This window comes from Tyto alba, unplaced genomic scaffold (assembly GCF_018691265.1).
Source record: "Tyto alba isolate M040663 unplaced genomic scaffold, T.alba_DEE_v4.0 Super-Scaffold_2, whole genome shotgun sequence".
In the NCBI taxonomy this organism is placed as follows: domain Eukaryota; kingdom Metazoa; phylum Chordata; class Aves; order Strigiformes; family Tytonidae; genus Tyto; species Tyto alba.
In genome coordinates, this window is record NW_024881282.1 from 32,638,107 (window position 1) to 32,658,038 (window position 19,932).

At 45.1% G+C, this 19,932-nt stretch overlaps 2 protein-coding genes across 5 annotated transcripts; both read right to left on the reverse strand.

Moving 5' to 3' along the window:
• Positions 1–1,798: 1,798 nt before the first annotated feature.
• On the reverse strand, positions 1,799–11,207 carry TEX33 (testis expressed 33). Of its 4 annotated transcripts, none has more exons than XM_032996898.2 (6): positions 10,584–11,207; positions 8,349–8,424; positions 7,048–7,691; positions 6,381–6,528; positions 5,027–5,137; positions 1,799–4,816 (listed from the first exon to the last, which is right to left on the reverse strand). In XM_032996898.2, exons 1-6 carry the CDS (start codon positions 10,629–10,631, stop codon positions 4,731–4,733), a joined length of 1,113 nt encoding a protein of 370 aa, XP_032852789.1. In that variant the 5' UTR covers positions 10,632–11,207; the 3' UTR covers positions 1,799–4,730. The 4 variants fall into 4 exon arrangements, with proteins under 4 accessions (XP_032852789.1, XP_032852790.1, XP_032852791.1 ...); XM_032996899.2 differs by having other exon boundaries at positions 9,296–11,207; XM_032996900.2 differs by lacking the exon at positions 5,027–5,137.
• An 87-nt stretch (positions 11,208–11,294) lies between these two features.
• On the reverse strand, positions 11,295–19,932 carry TST (thiosulfate sulfurtransferase). The gene is made up of 2 exons (XM_009968020.3): positions 19,281–19,932; positions 11,295–11,781 (listed from the first exon to the last, which is right to left on the reverse strand). Exons 1-2 carry the CDS (start codon positions 19,864–19,866, stop codon positions 11,483–11,485), a joined length of 885 nt encoding a protein of 294 aa, XP_009966322.3. The 5' UTR covers positions 19,867–19,932; the 3' UTR covers positions 11,295–11,482.

Here is a 19,932-nt window from a genome sequence, read left to right on the forward strand (position 1 = left end):
TAGCCAGCTTTGAGCTTCAGAAAAGCCTGCTGAAGTTGTAGAGGTCTTAGATAACCAAGAAAAAAATCGGAAAAATTACACCATTATAACCCCATTTTCTTTCTACAAAAGCTACCTCTCCTGTCCAGCTTCTAGTCCAACATGGTTAAAGATCTCAAGCAACCCTACCCCTTTCTTAGTTATATTAATGTATTTGGTAAAAGGGACAGGCCATAATTCCCCTGTACCTGCATTGAGATAGGCTTGCTTCTCTTTCCCCTGATAGTTGTGATTGGCAGGGGAAGAAGCCAGATTTAGCTAGGGCTCCTTCCTAAAAATAGGTAAATCAATTTCAGTTCAAGCCTCTCGGGTTATAGGAAAAGAAAATAATTTTGCTTGGGCACATAATGAGCTTGGATAATCAGTTTTCCTGCTCAACAGCAAAGAATCCAATGGCTTAAAAGAAAAGGAATTTTATTAAAAAGCATAAAATGGCAACTCAGTATAAACACTTGCAGGCCTGTTTACTAAAATTAGCAATAGAACCTGAAAGCTTCTTGGTAATGTAGTCCACTCCCCTGTTTTGCCCAGAGCTGGGAGACTCCATCGTCCATCTGTAAGATGTTGCTCTTAAACCTCTCTTACCACTTCCAAGTGGAGTGATCCCACCTCTGATACTGGGTTGCTACTTTTGGCAGCTTCAGCCCACGAAGCCCTGTCCACAGCCCCACACTGTCCCCTCAACATTTCAGATCCTCAGAGAGGAGTCTGTAGCAAGCAAAACCCAAAAAGATCCCTGAGGAACACACCATTTGGAGGTTGTTTTTTGGTTGGTTTATCTATCTATCTATCTATCTATCTATCTATCTATCTATCTATCTATCTATCTATCTATCTATCTATCTATCTATCTATCTATCTATCTATCTATCTATCTATCTATTCATTTTCTTGCTCCATTGCTTCTTTGCTCTACCACTATCAAGACAAACACCACAGGTAATTCCTATCCTCAAAACACCATTCTTTCTCGATGGATAAGTGTTTTAAATACCTTTAAACTTAAGAAACAATTGTATTTCAACATCAACGTTTGAGAGTGAAATCCACTGAAGTCAATTCACTTGCTCCATTGTTGTTGTGATCTCTAGCCACTTCAGGCAGTGCTGGATTTCTCTTTGATCCCATTATAGGCAGGATCAGCAGCAAGTACTCCATTCTTTTAGGAATACTGGACTTATCTCAGGATAAATGAGGCTCTGAATTTAAGTTTTATTTCAGTGTAAGCTTTACAGCATAAAGGATTTAATTTAATAGCAGGCTGAAGACTTTGATAAGAGTTCTTGCAGTCACTATCTCCCATTCTTACAGGTGTTACAATTTCTCTAATAAGTCATTCAAAATAATTTGCAGTGGAGATACCGAAGGTTGGAATCTTTCAGGATAACATGAGATAGACAGAAGTCAGAGGGTTAAATGAAAAGAAAAATAAAGGTTGGCTGAAGAACAGGAAATTTTTATTAAAACTGATATTCTGCAAAATGATCTGTGCCTCAACTAGAGGGATGCATAAGCCTAAACTGGGAAATACCCATTACTGCAAGGAAAACTAGAAGATATGAGGAGAGTGCTGCAGAAGCTTGGATGCACTTGGTGTCTTCTATTTCAAATTGCTGTAGTATGATTATCTCTATTTCAAATGTACTGACTGTTTATAGATGATTGAAACAGTTCTTAAATAGCTATTTTGGTGAACGGCTTAGAGAAGAATCCTTTTCATTTCCCCCCCTCCCCACCTCCCCAGTTCTGCCCTGTCAGATAAAAACAGCTCAGAGCTGCCACCCAATGATCAGACCTTGTAACATCACATAAATACAGGCTAGCTATGTTGTAACATACTCACTTCAGGGAGACAACATAGCAGAGGCCAACTAATTTCTCATTGCATAAAAAAGGCACTCTTCAACCCCAACATCTGCATACCCCATCACTCATTGCCTTGCCTGCAACAAGGTCCTTTGCTTAGAAAATTTAATTTGTTAACCTGTTAACTTTGCTTTTTTTCTTCTGTATTGATCTTCTGCTGGTTTATCAAGTTGAATCAGTTCAGAGTGTGGGCAGGGAAGTGTCAGCACCAGCACAAAACAAGCAAAAAGCAATGAACTGCTGAGAGCAGAGGAATGGGTAAAAGGTAGATTTCAGCTGCAGTGAGCACTTATTTCAGCCCTGTTCTTGCCTAACTGAAGCTGACATGCTACTTGGAGATACCAAAGCCGGCTTTAAGTATGATGTTTGGGTACCCAGAGCACTCTAGTCAACACATAGTGCCACACAGGGTAATGCTCCTTGCCAAGGTTCTGGCTAAACTAATCTGTTCAGCACTCAGAGGCTTCAGGTATTGATTGCTCCCGGTGTCTGCTCTGTCTCACTGAAAGCTGTCAATCTCTGCAGCTTTCCGTGTGTCACCCATCAGAAAGTGTTTGCCCCTGGCTGAGCTGTAACATTTGGCAAAGCAAAGAAGATGAAAGGATATTGCCACATGTATGTTTACTCGGTATCAGCTGTCACCCCTTTGAGTACATCACACAATGCCAACTACTTTGTACTCTTTAAGTGCTTATAAAAATATTTTATTTTGGAAAACTGCACAAAGTGACTTTACTCCACTGCAGGAGGCAAACACCACAGCTTGTGGCCGAGTGTATTGGTGCACCGAGACCTTTCAGTCTGTTTCTCTTCTGACCTAGTCTCTTCATGAGCCTTTCATGGGTAGCAAAGGGCATTTGCTCCAAGCTGTACCATAACCCTGCAGTCTGCCTGCCCTCGTGCCTATTTCTCATGTCTATTAGAGACAGCTCTGTAAATCTGTGTGCTGATCCAGCCCATGTTGTGTTTTGTTAGTTAACTCTGCCCTGAATGGCCTGCCTCCAGTATGCCAAACGATGCCTGTAGATTTCTGTTCAGCTCCATGTTTTCTGGATTAGGACCTGCTGCGGCCTCAGAAGACAGCATTTATTATGTACCTGGTCATGCCGGTCATCAGTGCTGGATGTGACACTCTGTAGGGTGTTCCTACAGAGCTGGGCTGTTCAGCTGAAGCTGGAGTGATGTGTGCTCGGACAGGAGCCACTTGGTTCTGATGTACAAGGAAAACCCACAGGGATGTTTCTACAAGCTGCCATTTGGCCAGTCTCCTTAATCTGAAAGGCTTGGACATGTGCCTGGAAACATCAGAATTCCAAATGGTTAATTATTGGTGGTGAAAAATTATTATCACTTGATTATCACTAGTTACATTTTAACTTCCCTCACTACTTTTATGAAGTCAGCATATTGTTAGCTAATCCCCAGATGATGGAGGGTGAAGTAACAATTCTGCCCCAAAACAGTTCGTATCCCGGAGCAAAGCATCAGTCTTTTAAAATGTTGAAAGCCTGGGACCAGATGGGAAACATCAGGTCATGGCTATTCCCAGACACCTACTTCGTGACTGCTGCACCAAACTGCTACACTTTGGAGCTGGAAGGCAGGATCCTGCAGTAAGAGCCATTAAATACAGTGAGAAAAACACATCAGGAAGTCCTAAAGACACTGCATCTCCTGCATCATTCAAACCCTTGGGGGTTCCTTGGGTACTGTCCAGTTACACTCTCTGCACTTCAGATTGTGCAGACTGTACGGTGGATGCATGTGCTTCTCTCTGAGACGTTTATATTTGAGTTAGGGAAAGGCCTGAGAGGGGGGAGTAGGGTTTATGAGAGCTTCAGTAAGGGTCCATTCACACTGTGGGGTGATCTGCAGATTGAAGAACTCCTGGGGCTTCCTGAAGATTTCCTGTTTTAGGTGGGATAAACTCAGAATTTTTTGCATTGGCATGGCCTGCAAATAGTGTGGGCTTTAGTCAATGCCCTGATGCCTCCTCTTCTCAGATGAGCTTTTGTTTGTTTTCGCACATTGCTGTTGCTCCCTGCCAGGGTAAGAGTGTTCCCTGAAATCCTCCATGTGACAGATACAGCAGCAGCAGTAGAGTGGTGAGCAGAGAACCCTCCTTTCCTACACCATGTAGGCATCTGGTGCCTATCAGACGGAGTTGCGCCTGTGTTATTTGGTGCCTTTCTGACAAGAGAGCCTGAATTCACCTCAGAAGCGTCAACAGGGAGCTGGTTCTTCGCTTGATGTGTCCAGCTGCTATGCACACAGAGCACTGGAGCTCCCCTCTGTGGGAGTTTTACAGCCTTCTGTGTGGGGAGAGAGGTAGGCAGCACTCAGGTCCTCGGGCAGCCTTGGTTCGTTGCCCGCACACCCTCTGTGCTTCTCTCTGGACTGCTGGGGCAGCGGTCGACGTATCAAATCTTCTGGCAAACACGCGTGCACACATGCGCGCACACACGCGTGCACACACATGCGCTCCCCCTCCTCTTACACCGCTCACAGGTCTCTGCCTTACGTGCTGACTGGAGGAATTTCTGGCCTCCTCTCACCACCACACCCCTCTGCAAGGGTGTGCGCCTCACGCACTGCTCAGGCCCACCCTACCAGTGACCAACAAAGCCATTTTTGCATTCACCTTCAGATTTCTCTTTCGTTGCTCTCCCCAAAGACACCCAAATGAAGAGGGGCAGAGAGTACCAGCAACGAATCTGCTGTTGACAACTAGCAAGCAATGGGTTTGTACTTTATATGGATGTTTATTAAATGACTGAGGAAGAAGATTCTTAGTTGAATATACTCCAGTCTTCAAACTTTATCTTCTAAGGCTTGCCCTTTTTCTTCCCATATTTTTCCTCCAATGCTTTCTGCAGATTAAGATTTAGGGCATTTTTCTCATGCCATTTCCCTGTAAAGGAGGAAAATCATAGTTCAGTTACAGCCTCCCTTCTAATGCTATTACCTCTCAAGGATTTTTCTAGCTGTAGAGCTCCTCTCCTGTGAAAATGCCAATTTCTAGTCCCTCCACAACTTTGCCCAAACCCATTCATTGTCCTTGGCAGAAGCAGCCGGCCATCTCAGGAATTCAGCAGTGTACTTTTCCTGGCAGAAGCCATACCTAGCTCATCAGTCCTTCTTCCATGCCAATTATTGGGATCCCTGACTGCCTTCTGAATTATATCAGGGGTGTAGGAATCTTTCATCAAGCTTCGGCATTCTAGTGGTCCACCTGCAAGGAACAGAAAATAAGGAACTGTGCACAGAAATCACACTGCTGCAGTCCTGGAATTGAGCAAAGGAGCAACAGCAGCAGTTTTGAGGGCTCAAGAAAAGGCATGTGTTGACTGCAATAGCGTTGATCAGGTGTGTGGCTAGGTGCTGAATAATGGCTTCATCATCACCCAGGAGGGAGCTTATGTTTGCCAATTTATCTGCTTTTCAACCTCAAGTATGAGGCACACACAGAGGGTACTGCAAGCTGTCGTTTTTATTTGTATCCCAGTGCCCTTGTTTTAGTCAAGTGGCCACTTATCTCCTGTTGAATCTCCTCATTCATGTAACTTCCTATTCAGAAGCACAGCTCCACAGAAAGCATCATCTTACCACTCCAGGCATTCTTGAACTCTTTTTCTGCCATGATATTTAACAAATAGTTCCCAACTATGACTTTTTATCCCCTCTTGACTTCTAGGCATTTGAGGGGGCTTTGTTTTACTCTCTCATCCTTTCCTCTTCACCTTCCTTTTTATTGTACCCGTTCCTTGATAATAATGATTTTGAGCTCCCTGGGGAAAGATGTCCTTCCTTTCGGTGTGACTCCACAAACCCAGGACAAAGCAGTCTTTAATACCCAGCAAGCTCCTGTCATGGAATGTACTGTATAAGGAAAAGGAATCTGTCTCATGCTGGTACCTGAGAAACTGGAATCAGAGACAATTATTTCAGAGTTTCTGGCATATGATGGTAACAAGAACGGATGAATGCTTAGTTCCCAATATTTGTTTAGATGGAGGGATCCCTGGGCACCTTAGAAACAGAGGTTTGGGGAAGACACATCAGAGTTCCACATCTCCAAAGGTCTTCAAAAGAAATAACATCAGTATTGGAACTGCAGGTAACTTGGGATTGGTAATGATAAGGGATGCTGAATTACAAATGGTGTCAATTTGGACAGATCAGAACATGGAGGAGAGGGGTCATGATACACCTTCACTTTTCACACCCTGGAAAAAAAAAAAAAGAGTGGGAGAAAAGAAAGGGATAGAATACATAGAAAGGGAGGCTCTAGCTTTCATTGTCTCAGTCACCACAGCCTAGAAAAGCAGTGATGGTGGACAGAGGGAGTAAGAGGGGAAATTAAAGGTCACCTACAGTCAGATCTCTACCCAAAGCTGTGTGGCTGCCCTGAACCCAGGCAAAGTGTAGATGGAACCAGCTTTGAAGGTCAGGCATAGATATGTGTGTCCTCTCACCTTGGAAGATACTTGATCTCAGGTTAAAACCCAGCTCACGGCTATCAGCAAAAGATGTAGAGTTCAAGGAGTTTTTCAGCATTTCAGTACGGTCTCCGAGTCTCTTCTGGCCCATGATTAATGCTGCCCTGCACTGAGCTCGCCGTTCCTGAAAACATGAATAACAAGGAACCACTGTCAGTCCATGCTCCCTAAGAGCAGCAAACTCCTGATATTTCCACCCCTGCATAAGTGTTGGAGCTATGACTAATCCCGGAGGCCTGGGTCTGTCCTCGAGTCTCCCTCAGTGGCTTCTGTAGGCATTGCAATTGCATGGGATGACTGGGACTGGTAACAAGGGGTAGAATTAGAAAGCAATGATGGTGTTGGGACCTGGACTGGGTCCTGGTACCACAACATTTTGCCTTGCTGAGTTGGGACTCTGCCTGGCTACAGGAACCTTATAAATGAAAAGAGAATGGAAAAACAAAATTAAAAAAGACATGGGAAAGGCTGTCTGTGGAATGTGTCACTGAACCATAGTGTGAAGCCCAAATCCATCCCTCTACATGTCTTCTAGAAACTGCTAATATACTGCTAATATCCTACCCACTCAGCCCCCTGCTACACCCTAAAAACAGCCTTCAACCTGCCACAAAGGATACATGAAAACAGCTTCCTCCAATACCTCTTCATTGCTGCTAAGTTCACCTCCACTAGCAAATTTGTATTTCTTGTTAGCATGGATCAAGCTGTTTCTCTTCTCCAGAAGCTTCCATTCTGCTTTCCTATCTGTCCCTAATGAGGACAAAGACTCCTTGCCACTTAATCTGCTGCAGGTCTCCGCAGCTTTTTTGTAGCTGGTTTTGATGGTCTTCCGGGTAGATCCAGACCCTCCAGACCGCAGTGTCTGGTGCTGGCCTGCTACTCGTTCTTTGGCATTTGAGACAAATTTGGTGTCTTCTGCTTCCTTCTGCCTGGATATTGCAGACAGGTGGTAAGTGCTGTTCTTCCCTCTTGGCTCATGCCCCACTATTGGGTCTTTGCCAGCAGAAGTATCTTTTTTTTCCTTTTCAGGTCTCCTTGAATGAAGACTCTGCGTGGGCGTAGTTTTGGCCTGGAGACTCTGTTTGTTCGGTTTTTTAGTCTGAACACACTTTGGGGAAGGAGATGCTTGGGATTTAATAGGTGTGGAATTATTTGTTGTCCCCTGAGCCACTGGGTCCTCAGAGATCTCCCAGGAGGCTCTGCTGGAGCTCCTTTGGGGTGTTGTCTGCATGCTGAGACATAAGTCTTCCGGAAGATGCTCCTTTTTCCCTTCCTCGGGTTCCACTTAAAGACAAAAATAATAGCTCAATGAATCTCATACTGTTCTGATGACAGGTGCTACTGTAAATGGAGCTGGAAACAACTGGACATGTCATTGTGCCATTGTCAGACAACAAAGAAAAACATTAAAGGTCTCAAAGATGGAAAGAAAAGAGAAGAAATCAACAACCTAGCAGCATTATACCAATCTTCCTCCTGAACCAGGTGAAGGCTCCTGAGGAGTCTTAAATGCTCTTGAGAGATGAACATGTACAGAAGTGTGGAAGCAAAAATCTTATGGCCAGACATGCACACAAAGGTCTGTGTTCCCTTATGTGCCTCTCCAACCCACGATGACTCTCACCCTCCTGAACGTGCACTTACAGTCTCTGTGGCTCATCGGTATTTGCTGATGAGTCTACAGCACATCAGTGGCTTACTGTGCCTGTGCAGAGAGGTAGTGAGACAAGTCCACCAGTGGAGGAAGACACGCCTAGGGTGGGGGGGATTTTAACCCATCAGCCCATGGCACATGAGATCCCTGTCCCAGTAATATTCACCCACAGAGGTACATGCAAATCTGGACAGCACGAGGGGAGGGATGGAATGACAGACAGCCTCACAAGCTGTAATGCAAAACAAGCTCTGAAGGAGGGGCAGCTTCTCTGCCATCTTACTTACCTGAAGTACTGTTGGTCAGCACAGAGTCACCTTCTCCCATGTCAGGTATAGGGGAAATCAGAACCTTTAGCAACCCCTTGGAAGAGAAACAAAGGCTGTGTCAGGCTCAGATGGCAAGGAAAGGGACAGCGGCCCTACTCATCTTTAGATTAATCTCACACAAATGTATTATACACCTTTCCAGATCAAGACAGAGATGACCCTGCCTGCCTCCCTGGTTGGTCCTATAACCCATGATCCGCTCAGATTAAGAAAGCACAGAAGTTCTGCAGGATTTCACATTAACAGCTTACATGGGACAGCCCACCTAGGAGATGGCCAGCTGGTACCTCTGGGGAATACTGAGCTGCAAGAGTTTTCACAGGCAATGGTGCAGACAAGCCAAAATTGAAAAAACCTCATTGAAAACGTCATTTTTTATTCTGAAACACATAGAGATACCAGACTTGTTGTGTGCCATACAATTACAACAGTTCCATTCCTTGGTGTAAGGCCAGAAAAAATGGGGAGAGGAGGTGGTAAACCTAAAATACCTTTGCAGTGCTGGCTGTGCAAAGGTAGAGAGACAGGCTGGAGACAGGTGCCAATCTCAGCACAGACTATCCCCTGTGTTGCTCTGCTAGTCCTGCTGATGTGATTGATCCAACACCCAGCCTTTGCAAACTGCCTCCTGCACCAGGAGGAAGCTCATGTCTTTCCTGCAGAAGGGATGTGGCTGTGTAACCCTCAGTCACGTCCTGCTGACTGTCTGTGCTCCTCATCCCAGCGGGACCCAACAGGCTTAGCCCGTGAGAAACCCGTGACAGGTTTCAACTGAAGCCGCGGCCCACGGTGGTGAATATGGTAATTGTGAAACTGCTGGCACCAGCAGCAGTACAAATGGGATCTGGATAGGGATGTACGTTTGCATTTGTCAAATTAGCTCATGACATGACATATATGCTTACCTTTGGCTCTTGAGGTTAGTTATTAGAATGAAGACACCAGCTGATGGGGCAGGAAACCTACTGCTTCAAAGTGAACTCACCAGGGCTGACTTGAACCAGCAGCTTGTGTTTTACACTGTGTCAGCACTTTGCAGCAGCATGCTTGGTACAATAATGGGATCCTGAGGCTGAAGTAACTGTATCAGTCAGACTCCAGGAGTCAGCTCTGCAAATGTATTAAGAGACAGAACCTCTCCCACAAAAAGAACAGGGCCACAAGAGATGAAGAGTGGAAGCCAGTCCTGACTCACAGGGCACAATCTGCTGCTTTTCCATACCATTCCATTTTTCATTCTTTTTAAAGAAGAGCCAAACATTTACACATGATCAAAGTGCAGGAATCTGCGTTGCTAAATAAACTCCTGTGTTGTTAACTCCCACCTCCTACTTAAAACAAAAACATGTATGTTTGCTATTAGTACTATATTCAGTGGAAACAACTTCCCAGTCTGCTGTTGTAGAAATTTCTCCTCTCCCATTTCTTCCCACAAAGCAGAATTTCTGTGTAATGAGGCAATGTGCTCATTTCCCAAATCCCATTCATTGATAACTTTCATTTCTCCAGTTCCTCTTGGGCAAAACGACGATGAAGCCTGCAACTGTTCCTGCTTTCTAGTTTGTTAATGTATATGATGTTATTGCTTATTGTTCATTTTACTTCTGAGTCTGAAGGTCCAAAGTCAAAGCACCACTCGGAGGCTCCTACATCTTGATGCCAAGAAGGACTTTAAGGCCATTTGACTATTGCCCTGGATAACAGAGGCCACAGAACTATGTCTCCTTACTCCTTTGCTAAGCCAATTCTGTGAGGGACAACAGATGACATACCAGAAAAGATACGTCTTGATCAAAGAGCTAAAAATTATTAAACTTGATCTTTCGTTCTGGATGTAAAACCACCCAAAAAGTATGTTTAGCATAGCCTAGCACTCCGACTTTCCTGACGTACAGCCATGGAGGAAAGAGGGAGCTGGCTTTCCCAGGCAGAAAATTAACCTCCTCAGACAGGTGTAGAAACTGGTATGCCATTCTCACCAGCCATGAGATGTGGTCAAGAAAGGTCTCATATGCCTTCCACATCTTGTTGGGCCTCCAAAATATGAGATTTCAGTGTCTTCCCAGACCTGAGAAGTCCCATGGGTGTCACCATGAAATTGGATTTTTTTATATCGTTTAAAAAAAAAAAAAAAAAAAAAAGGGGAGAAAAGATCCAGGATTTAACAAGAGGGAAAGCCTCTTCCATAACTACCTCTTTCACCTGGTCCACGATCCCTGATGTGATGCCACAGTGATTCATACAAGCAGGTAGGTCCTGCTGAAGTCCAGGTATGGAGGTGGGACGAAGGCTGAAGTGCAGTAATGGTTGCTAGGGAACAACCCTCCCTCTATCTATGAGCTGTGGTCTCCATGGGAACCAGAAGAAACACGGCAGAGATCAAGGTCATCCTTGCTGATTGAAAAAAACAAACAAGGAGGAGGGTAAAAGGCTCATGTCTCATGAAACACCTGTGCCCAGAAGTTCTCACCACATACACAGGACTTCTTGGAGACTTTTGTAACAGTTACAATAATCAACCAGACTGAATTTCAGCAGCACTGGACCTTCTAGCATTTCCAAATGCTTCACATGAGCTCACTGACCTCCATCAGAGGAAGGGGAAGGTGCCCCCATTTTCCACATTAGAAAAGGGAGATGGTGGCCTGGCAAAAGGTCTTACATTGAATCAGTGACAGAACCACAGCTTGGCCCTCATGTGTCCGGCACCCTGTGCTGTATTTTAGCCCTGGACTTCTAATCTGTTCTGCTGCACCATGGACCTGAGCTCTTGCCAGGCCACCAGAATTTTTGCAAGTCTCTAGGGAAGAGTGCAACTCTCCTTCAAGTTGCAAAGCTGCTTTTCCTACCCAGCACAAGCAGGTCACAGGCAACAGAGAAGAATTAGAAATATTCACAGATGCATCATCTCAGAAGTAGATTTTATTCATTGTGAGAAACTGAAAGATTGATAAAAGTCTATTCATCATTCTTAGAAAAACTGGCAAAATATAAATCAGCATGTTTTTTCCTTACTTCCACCTTCTCCCCTTCCCTGTACCCTGGGCTGGAGACAACTGCTAGATCTCACTGCCCAGGGAACAGTTCTCCCTCTAGGCCTTGCTGCGCTTCAACTCAGAGACCTTGTAGCGAGGTGGGGCACGGTGGAACCACTCTGACCAGGAACCATCATAAATAGCCACATCACGCTTGCCACACAGGTAGGCTGCCAAGGCAATGTGACATGCCGTGACACCTTTGCGGCACGTGGCCGCCAGTGGCTTTGAGAGATCCACTTTATTCTCACGGAATATTTGTTGGATCTCCTCAATACTCTTCTCATGGCCAGTTTCTGTCAGGAATGAGCGGAAGGGTATGTTCACAGCGCCAGGGATGTGACCAGATTCCAGCCCTGCAGGAGTGAACAAGAAAAGGAAACATGAGCAAGGAGACATTAATGTAGGTGATGAAACACACCTACAAAAGAGACATTAAAGAGATATTACTGCAGATACTCCCCACTCTATCCAAGATACTAATTCGTTTCAGGTGATGATGAAGACACAAAGCAGTATGGGGCTAAAAAGAGGACAAAGTTTATCCAACTTTGCTGAAGTCACAACTTCTGGAATATTTAGCCAACTATTTCCCCCCTGAAAGCAATAAGAAGTAGGAATCTGAAGAAGCCTAGATGTGGCAAGAATCAAAGTACCACTACAGAAAAGACCCTAACAAGGGCATGAAGGGGATCTGTATAACGAGAAATGCAGTAGTGCATTTCTGACTTTCCCCAAGTATGCCAGCAGTGTGCAGTGACACAGCCTTCAGAAGCAAGAAGTGTGGCTTGTATGTGGAATTTGTGAAAGTAATTATCTGTTCACAGTTTATTCCTCTGTCACCTTCAAATTGTATTTCAGAAAAATAAATCAACCTTAAAGTCAGCCACATTACGGCTGCGGAAGCTACCCTGGGGCAATGGGGTCAGAGAAGTGAGAATTGAGATTTTGTATCACTTTTTACCCACTCCAGGGATGAAATCAGCATGGGTTCTGTTTTCCTACTGGTATAAGTTGCACTTCAGGCAAGTTGAAAGTTGCATCTCAAGAACAAGGTCTTCAGAGAAAAGCAGATATAAAAATATGATGGATAAGATTTTCATCACGGCTTTGATGTTCAAACTCTATCACTATAGGCTTAATCAAAGTCCATTACACCCAACGAAACCTCATCCACTGAATTTGAGAGGCTTTGGATCAAACCTCACTGGAACAGGAAACATTATATATTACATTTCAAGGAATGTTTCCTTGCTGGGTTTGAACTTAAAATGAGACAGCCCTGGGAAAGTCACATACATAGTAATGTTTCACTGACAGCTTTTCACTTGCCTAAGTCATCAGGGTAAGTGATCTCAGGAGATGGGAGAGACTGGGGCAGGGAACCTTTATCACAGTCAAATGATTAAAGTATACCTAGTCAGAGATTGACATCACATATCACAGTGACGCTGCAGTTTCATTGCTCATGCAGAGTGATATGATGACATGATGAGATGTGTCATAAGGGCAAAACAGGGTTCTGGCAGGGTATTGAGAAGGGGATTTTTGCTCTGCTAGACAAAGTGTGAGAGCCTAAAGACAACCAAAGCTGCCCTGAGTCAGCTTCACAAGATCTCTCCCTGTTCCAGATGGACCCTCTTTGTCTCTTGATTTATCCTTCCTGAGTGACACTGTTGTCTACTAGTCGCCTCATGCATCCTTCAGAAGTGTTTAGCATTACAGGGAGAAGTCGGGAGAAAAACTGCTGACTTCTGGAGGGACTAACATTAAAAAAAAAAAAAAAAAAAGACTGTTTTAGACTGATGCTTTCACCACATTTTCTCCAGTTCCAGAAAACAACAGTTCATCACTTCAGGACAGAGAACTGCAACCCATGCTCATTAATATAGTGTCTGTATGACAGAGGGGAAATAAAAATAAAAATAATACAAAAAAGAGTGTGAAAAAACCTTGCTTGTAGTTCTCAGACTGCAGAGCTTCTTACTGAAGAGCAACATGTCTGGGTTATGCTACTGCTTTCCCACAGAGTGAATGGTCCTGACCCTGTCATTTGGCAAGGGATTCCTGCAAGGCTCTGCCACAGTACTGGTGAGCACCCCAATACCGAGAAGTCTGTGGCTGCAGAACAATGCTCTCACACCATCCTAGAGCACTGGGAAGTGTACCGAGATCAAGAAGTCCTGCGGGCTGAACTAAAAGGGCCAGCTCTTGCTCAAAGAAGCCTCCTGGGCCACCAATTCAGTTCTCAGGTATCCCAGACCCCATAGTCATGATCGCTTTTCTAGACTGTTCATACATCTTAAAATAGGTAGGTTTGTACCCCTCTTTTATTGGAGACTGCCGTGACGTACACTCATCACCTTTGAACAACTCTTCAGTTAGGAGCTGAGCAGATCTGAAAAGAACAGTCTTATTTTAGAGCATTTTGGACTTTGATCTATAGGGAGATTTCCTTGCTCCAGAGATTCAAAAGTCCAAAGACCAGTGCTTGCATTCTGTGAGTGAAAGATGGGGAATTCTGTAAAAACTGCATTTACTCATGTATGTGGGTGTTCAGCTGAATGAAAGAGCTGACACTGCACAACCACAATCCCTTGGACTGCCTAAGAAGTGCTCTTGAGTAGCTGAGGAAGTTTTATCAGCTCACTCTCTGCTAGGACAAGAACAAAGAAACTACAGGACTGGAAGGCAAGGCTGGATGCAGCTGGGATCTGAACAGGGGAGAGGATACATCTGCTACTGCCTCACATGACACAGAGCATACTCCACGCCAGATTCATGCAGTCACCCTTAGAAGCACCAGGAAGGAACCCTAAGGTTACAGATCCTGGCTCCCAGCTACTCTAGTGATCACTTTATAGGCTCCCTCTCATAAAAGCATCCATCTCAGAAACTGTTTGGATTCTTGCCATGAAACTTCCCGCTGAGACACCACCTTGCTCACGTGAGGAGGAATATTAATTTCCAACGTTAAGGTCATCACAGTCAGTCCATATACCATTTATCCTTGAGCTAACATTGCCCTGTAGCTGAAATACTTTTTCTCTCTTTCTGCTATTGCTCCAACATACTGACAGCGAGCACTCAGCACTCCCAACAGCCTCATGCCCTCACCCTAAACCCAGTAAGAACACATCAGATACACTTTTCACTGCCTCAACCACTCCAGAAACAGCTCTAGGTGACCACCAGGCTTCTGGATAAGGAAGTGGTATTTCTCAGTTGGTAGACAGGAAGTTAGTAATTGCTGTTGTTGAGGCCAAATCACATCTGAGGTTCCTGCAGCAAACTAATTCATCCAAGTCTTACCCTCTTCTATTGCTTCCAAATGTGCGCCTTCAGCTTGTAAGAAAAACACAAGCAATTAAGTGTTTCGGGCTACTAAGCATCCAGCCTTGCTCTCTGTAGCGTTATACTTCCTGTCAGTTCTATCACTGCAGGTGGTACCTCAGATAACGCTCCCAACGGGATCATTTAAACCTTCCCAAGGCTGTGCCAGCAGCACATTTCAGTAGCAATTCCCTATTTTCAGTGCCTTGATGATTCAGAAAAATATGAAATAAAGCACAGAAGCATAACGATGGCACCATGCTGGCAACTTCCAGCCCAACGGATCTGCTTTCAGCACAAGCTATTCTTATCACCTTTATTTTCCCTTCAGTCAGTTTTTTGGGAATCTAACAGTACTTGAGCTATTTGCCCTCTTCTCACATTGAACTAGTCACTGCCCCTCTAATATTATTTCCAAAGTATTAATGAAGTTCAAATGGAACAAGTTTACCTTGCAGGTGCCTTCAATGGCTACAAGATCAGACTTAACCTCCAGGCATGCATATTCTCATTTCTCTTATCTGGAGAATCAATTCTGTTTGCAAGGAAATAGAGCCCTTCGCTCCAATGCAAGTTTACTAAGGTATCTTACTCAATTTTGCCTTCATTTCAAATAATTTTTCTTGAAGAGTTTTTTGAAAGCCTTCCATTCTATCCATGTTACGATAACAGATCAACAGCTCCCCAGGTTGTGCTGTACCTCCTACCTTAAATACAAATACAAACTTTGCCAGTGTCTCTGTTCTACAGAACCACACTCTGATTAAATTTATTAAAATCTTGCCTCGTGGAGTTGCAGTGTCACATGACTGATTTCTGACACATATTCGGGATGGAAACTGTCTGCCTCACAGATCTGAGCACATGGGTATCTTCTGGTTATACTCCCCCTTTAGAAATTATAATTTCTGCTTCTTTCCCCTTCTTCTTGCTACCCCTTCCCCTACTCTGCAGATTTATCCTCAGGAGAAAAAAAAAAAAACAGTATCACAGACTCAGTATAATTCTGGCATCTTTCACCTGGAACCCCTGCTAACTGCATAGAAACCCTATTTACTCTTTCTCTCCTTATTCTCTTTTTATTCACTTTGCTCCAGCAGTTTTTGTTATTTAATTCCTTTTGCCAAGTCTCACTCAGCTTGGCTTCTGGCAATCCTCCCTCACAATTTGTAACCTGTAATATGTTATCTTCTTTACTGCTTAATCCCCTTTTCCACATCTGTTAAGATTCTCTGCTTAAATATATATTTTTTTTGTTGGCTATTTATCTAGCTAAGACTACAGCCCCTTCTCTCTAGCCTTTGTGATAAAAACTCCAGATGGAATTTCTTAACATCAAAAAGATAAAAATACGTGCTTTGTCCACATTTAACTCCCCATGGTCTTGGGGTTGGCTGGCTGCAGATAGCTGTTCCTTTCCAAGCGTGTCCTCTGTTGCCTCCTTTTTTATCTCTCTTCCATTCGAATTGTATGCCTCAGAAGGAACCATTAGTGATCTCACCTAACCTACTCATTGGAAGGAACGCTTTAAGCTTGGTCTTGACCGGCTCCCTTAGAGTCCTCACAGACAGATCAATAGGCCTTTGCCACCAGTGTCAAAATATTGTGCATATACAGCCAGAGGAGTCAACTCGAAGAACCAGCAGGGCCATGGTGCTAATTCTGGCAGCTGATGTTTTTCAGCCTCATCACATGAACAGACAGCTTTGGATTGTAGGTTCATGTGGGTTGAAACAGGCTTTAATAAAGTCTCTCACTCTCCATGTTGTGCCTTGAGTATTCACGGTCAAAGTAGAACCAGTCCACTCCCAGCTGCCGACTCCACTTGGAGAAGAGAGGGAAGCAGCAGCAACATTTCATTCTCACTCCCACCGCCACGGAACGTTCAATATGAGCAAAAGCTTTATGTTTGAGGCAGGGAGGACTGAGAGTCAGGAAAATGGGCAAAACCTTAATAGTTGTGTATGCGTAAGGGAGACAAGGACTACCCAAGAGCTGAGAATGAGAAGAAAAAAAAGTCGGAAGCTCATGAAATGGCTTTGGATTTGCTTTCTTTTTTAGATGATGGAATTCTTATCTGGTAACTTTCCTGTCTTCTCTCAGGTGTCTGCAAAACAGTTCAGAAATTCACAACTTTTCTGTATGCATTTGTCCAGCTACATTTCTTGTTCCTTAGTTTTCAGTGCCCAATACTCAGAGAGAGTCAGCACTAGTTACCATCATGTAATTATTTCTATCATATGCCCCTAGATTGCCTGGGATTGTCTCAGTTCAGGCTGGCTCCAGAGACCTGCCTCCTACAGCGCTTGAGTAAGCAGGCCCTTGCAGAACCACTGCTGCATGACAGCTCGTGAGCAGGCCTGAGTCCGTTAGTTCCTCCAGAAACACAGCACCGTGCAGGGACACTTTTAACCACTCAGTGCATAGGGCAGGGCTGCACATCTGATGGGCTTGTGCTGCATACCATGCACGAACATCCAAGCTTTTTCATCCAAAGCAATACCTGCATTTAAGAGCTACGAGACCTGACTTATAGAAATGCCATCTATTCTTCTCCACCCTGGTAACCTGGGTAAACCTCTCCCAGTAACTAAAAATTAGCCACATATTATGGTTAATCTTAAATGCTGTAGAGGTCTAAATCCCAGCAAGGTAGCTGCTGCGTAAAAATAAAACGAACAACTAATTCTTACCAGAAGGAACTGAAAGACTAAAGAGGCAAAAGAGTCATCTGAAATTAGCCTCTTCTAGAGATGGAGTTCATGGAACTGGAGAGATTAATTGACTTAATTAGGAAGTCAAGAGCTGAGGCAATAATTAAACTTAAATCACCTCAAGACCATTATTCTTTAAATTGCAGGCAACATTCCTCCTCCCTGATTTGATGACCCCTGTAATTAATCAGCACTGATTTCAAACTGCTCTTTTAGGTATAAGCGCTGCATTTGCCCACTGCTGGCTGTAACACAACTACTGGCTAGCCTGGTTCAGAAGGCTGTCAAGCTCCTGTGGAACAAGCAGCTGCAGCTGGAGTGCTTATCCTGCTGGATCTGCTGTGGGAAGCAAAACTGGACCACCACAAATAAACTGTTCCGTGCTGACTCATTTCAAAGGAAAAATTTGTTTTCAAGATGCTGTCAGGGGCTGCAGTGTTCGTCACCTGGTGACAACTCCCACTTTGTGAAAGAGAGTGCGAAATCTACCTGCTCCCATCAAGGAGCACTTTATTCATGTCTTGAGGTTAAATTCAACCTTTACTTTGATGGGCTGCATTAGGCAAAGAAAGAGAATGAGTGATAGGCCTAATTCCCCCTCTTTCCCTACAACAGTCTCCTCTGCCACTCCAGTTACCTCTCTCACCTTCTGCATTGTCTTGGAGGAGCTCACTGTAGACACTTATGCATAGCATGTGTAGAGAGCCACTTACAGCCAAGTGCTCCTGAGGTTTGGATGTGGTAATTTATTTCAGGGCATGGTATCACACTCAGTGGCTGTACAGCAGCACACACATAAAAAAACAACCAGTACAGAATGACAACCGACCTGCAAGCCAGCAGCGTAGCACTGCCTTGGGACCACAGAAGCCTGACAAACACACCCGCTCCTGCAACGTGGAGCTCGACCCCAACAACTGTTGCTGAGCTTTTCTGTGCTTTGTTTTTGAAACTGCATTTCTTTTTAAACCATTCCTGTGATTCCCTTCTGGAGGACAGGTTATTCTGGGTTGTATCAAGGCTTAAATTACACAATAAGGGTCTCTTTTACCAACCAACTTGAATTTCATTCAGCATACAGCACACTGCTGTACCAGCTGTCCCCATCGCACAGGACTTCTCCCACCCCTGCTGCTTGCATGCCCAGTGTTTGACTGAGGTAACAAAATCAGTTTTTGTTCCTGTTACTTGGGGTATCCAGAAGTGAGAGATTGACAGTCCACACATTAAAGATGGGTTTGGAGTTTTTCTTACTTAAGCTTGTTAGATTTAATGGCGGAGAGCAAAAGGACAAAGATCAGCTCAAGCAAGTTCCCTATTTGCTGGGAACCAAAGCAAGAAGGAAAATGTCCCTTGGGTTACTCTATTTCCTAAAACCTGGCCTTTTGCTGGTGCATTCATTATGGTGAGAGGTGCCTGTACAAATACTGATAGTTTGTGCATGTCTGCTAGTGTTAGATAGGACCCTGAACAAACCCCTGGAAGCTCTCGCCTCCTGTGTCTGCATTCTGGCTGACTAACTTCTGCAAGGTGTGGGACTGAGGATCCTAGAGCCAAATGACTGCAGACCTTTCCTGTTATTTCCTCCTGCAGCTTTATAACCAACTACAGGAAGAGCACTCTGTGAGGGCACTTGGATCTGAATACTCAACTGTGAAACCCTTAAGGTAAATCAAGGAATTAGGCTGAGGCGTGCCTGTGCAACAGGAAAATCTGTCTGCTGGCTGGGAGGAGTTGTTACACCCAGACTAATATTGACACTCATCCCGCTCTGGTGCGGGGGGCAGGTTTTTCCCCACCTCCATTACCTTGGTCCAGCTCGGTCCCCCGGAACCTGCCCTCAGGGCGGGAATCCACCACCTGGAACCGCAGGGACCCCACGTTCTGCATCATCTCCTCGAAGGTCTTCAGCAGGACCGTGTTCAGCTTGGCCTTAAAGACGGCCGGGGTGGGTTGGGTGACCTCTGCTGTGACGGGGTGGCCCTCCTTCACCCAGTTCTTGAAGCCGCCGTTCAGCACGGAGACCTCCTTGTGCCCGAAGGCCCGGAACATCCACCAGGCACGGGGAGCGTAGAAGGTGCCCAGCTCGTCCCCATCGTACACCACCACATGGGTGTCGTTGCTGACCCCCAGGCGCCCCACATAGTCAGCGAAGTGGGACTCGCTGGGCAGCATGAAGTCGTAAGGGGAGGACTGGTCCCGGCACTCCTCGATGTCGAAGAAGGACGCCCCGGGGATGTGCCTCTCCTTGAACTCCTGCCGGGCATTTCGCTCCTGCGGCGGGTACCAGGAGGCGTCCAGGACCCGCAGGCTCGTCCCCACCCGCCCGGCCCGCACGGCCTCCGACAGCCATTTGGCGGTGACGAGCGCCCGGCCGAGCAGCTGCGGCGCCATCTCGGAGGGCCGAGGCCGGGAGAGGGCGCCGCCAGCGGCGAGACACACGCACACAAAATGGCGGCG

Bases quoted from the DNA above. Each gene is read 5' to 3' on its own strand.
- TEX33 (XM_032996898.2), bottom strand. From the start codon at position 10,631: ATGAATCACTGTGGCATCACATCAGGGATCGTGGACCAGGTGAAAGAG. The intron at 8,425-10,583 runs GTAGTTATGGAA...TTCTCTTCCAAG, and splicing joins TCGTGGACCAGGTGAAAGAG to GGGTTGCTAAAGGTTCTGAT. The intron at 4,817-5,026 runs GTATGGCTTCTG...CCTCCTTTACAG, and splicing joins AAGAAGGACTGATGAGCTAG to GGAAATGGCATGAGAAAAAT.
- TST (XM_009968020.3), bottom strand. From the start codon at position 19,866: ATGGCGCCGCAGCTGCTCGGCCGGGCGCTCGTCACCGCCAAATGGCTG. The intron at 11,782-19,280 runs GTAATGGAGGTG...TCACTCCTGCAG, and splicing joins GGGGACCGAGCTGGACCAAG to GGCTGGAATCTGGTCACATC.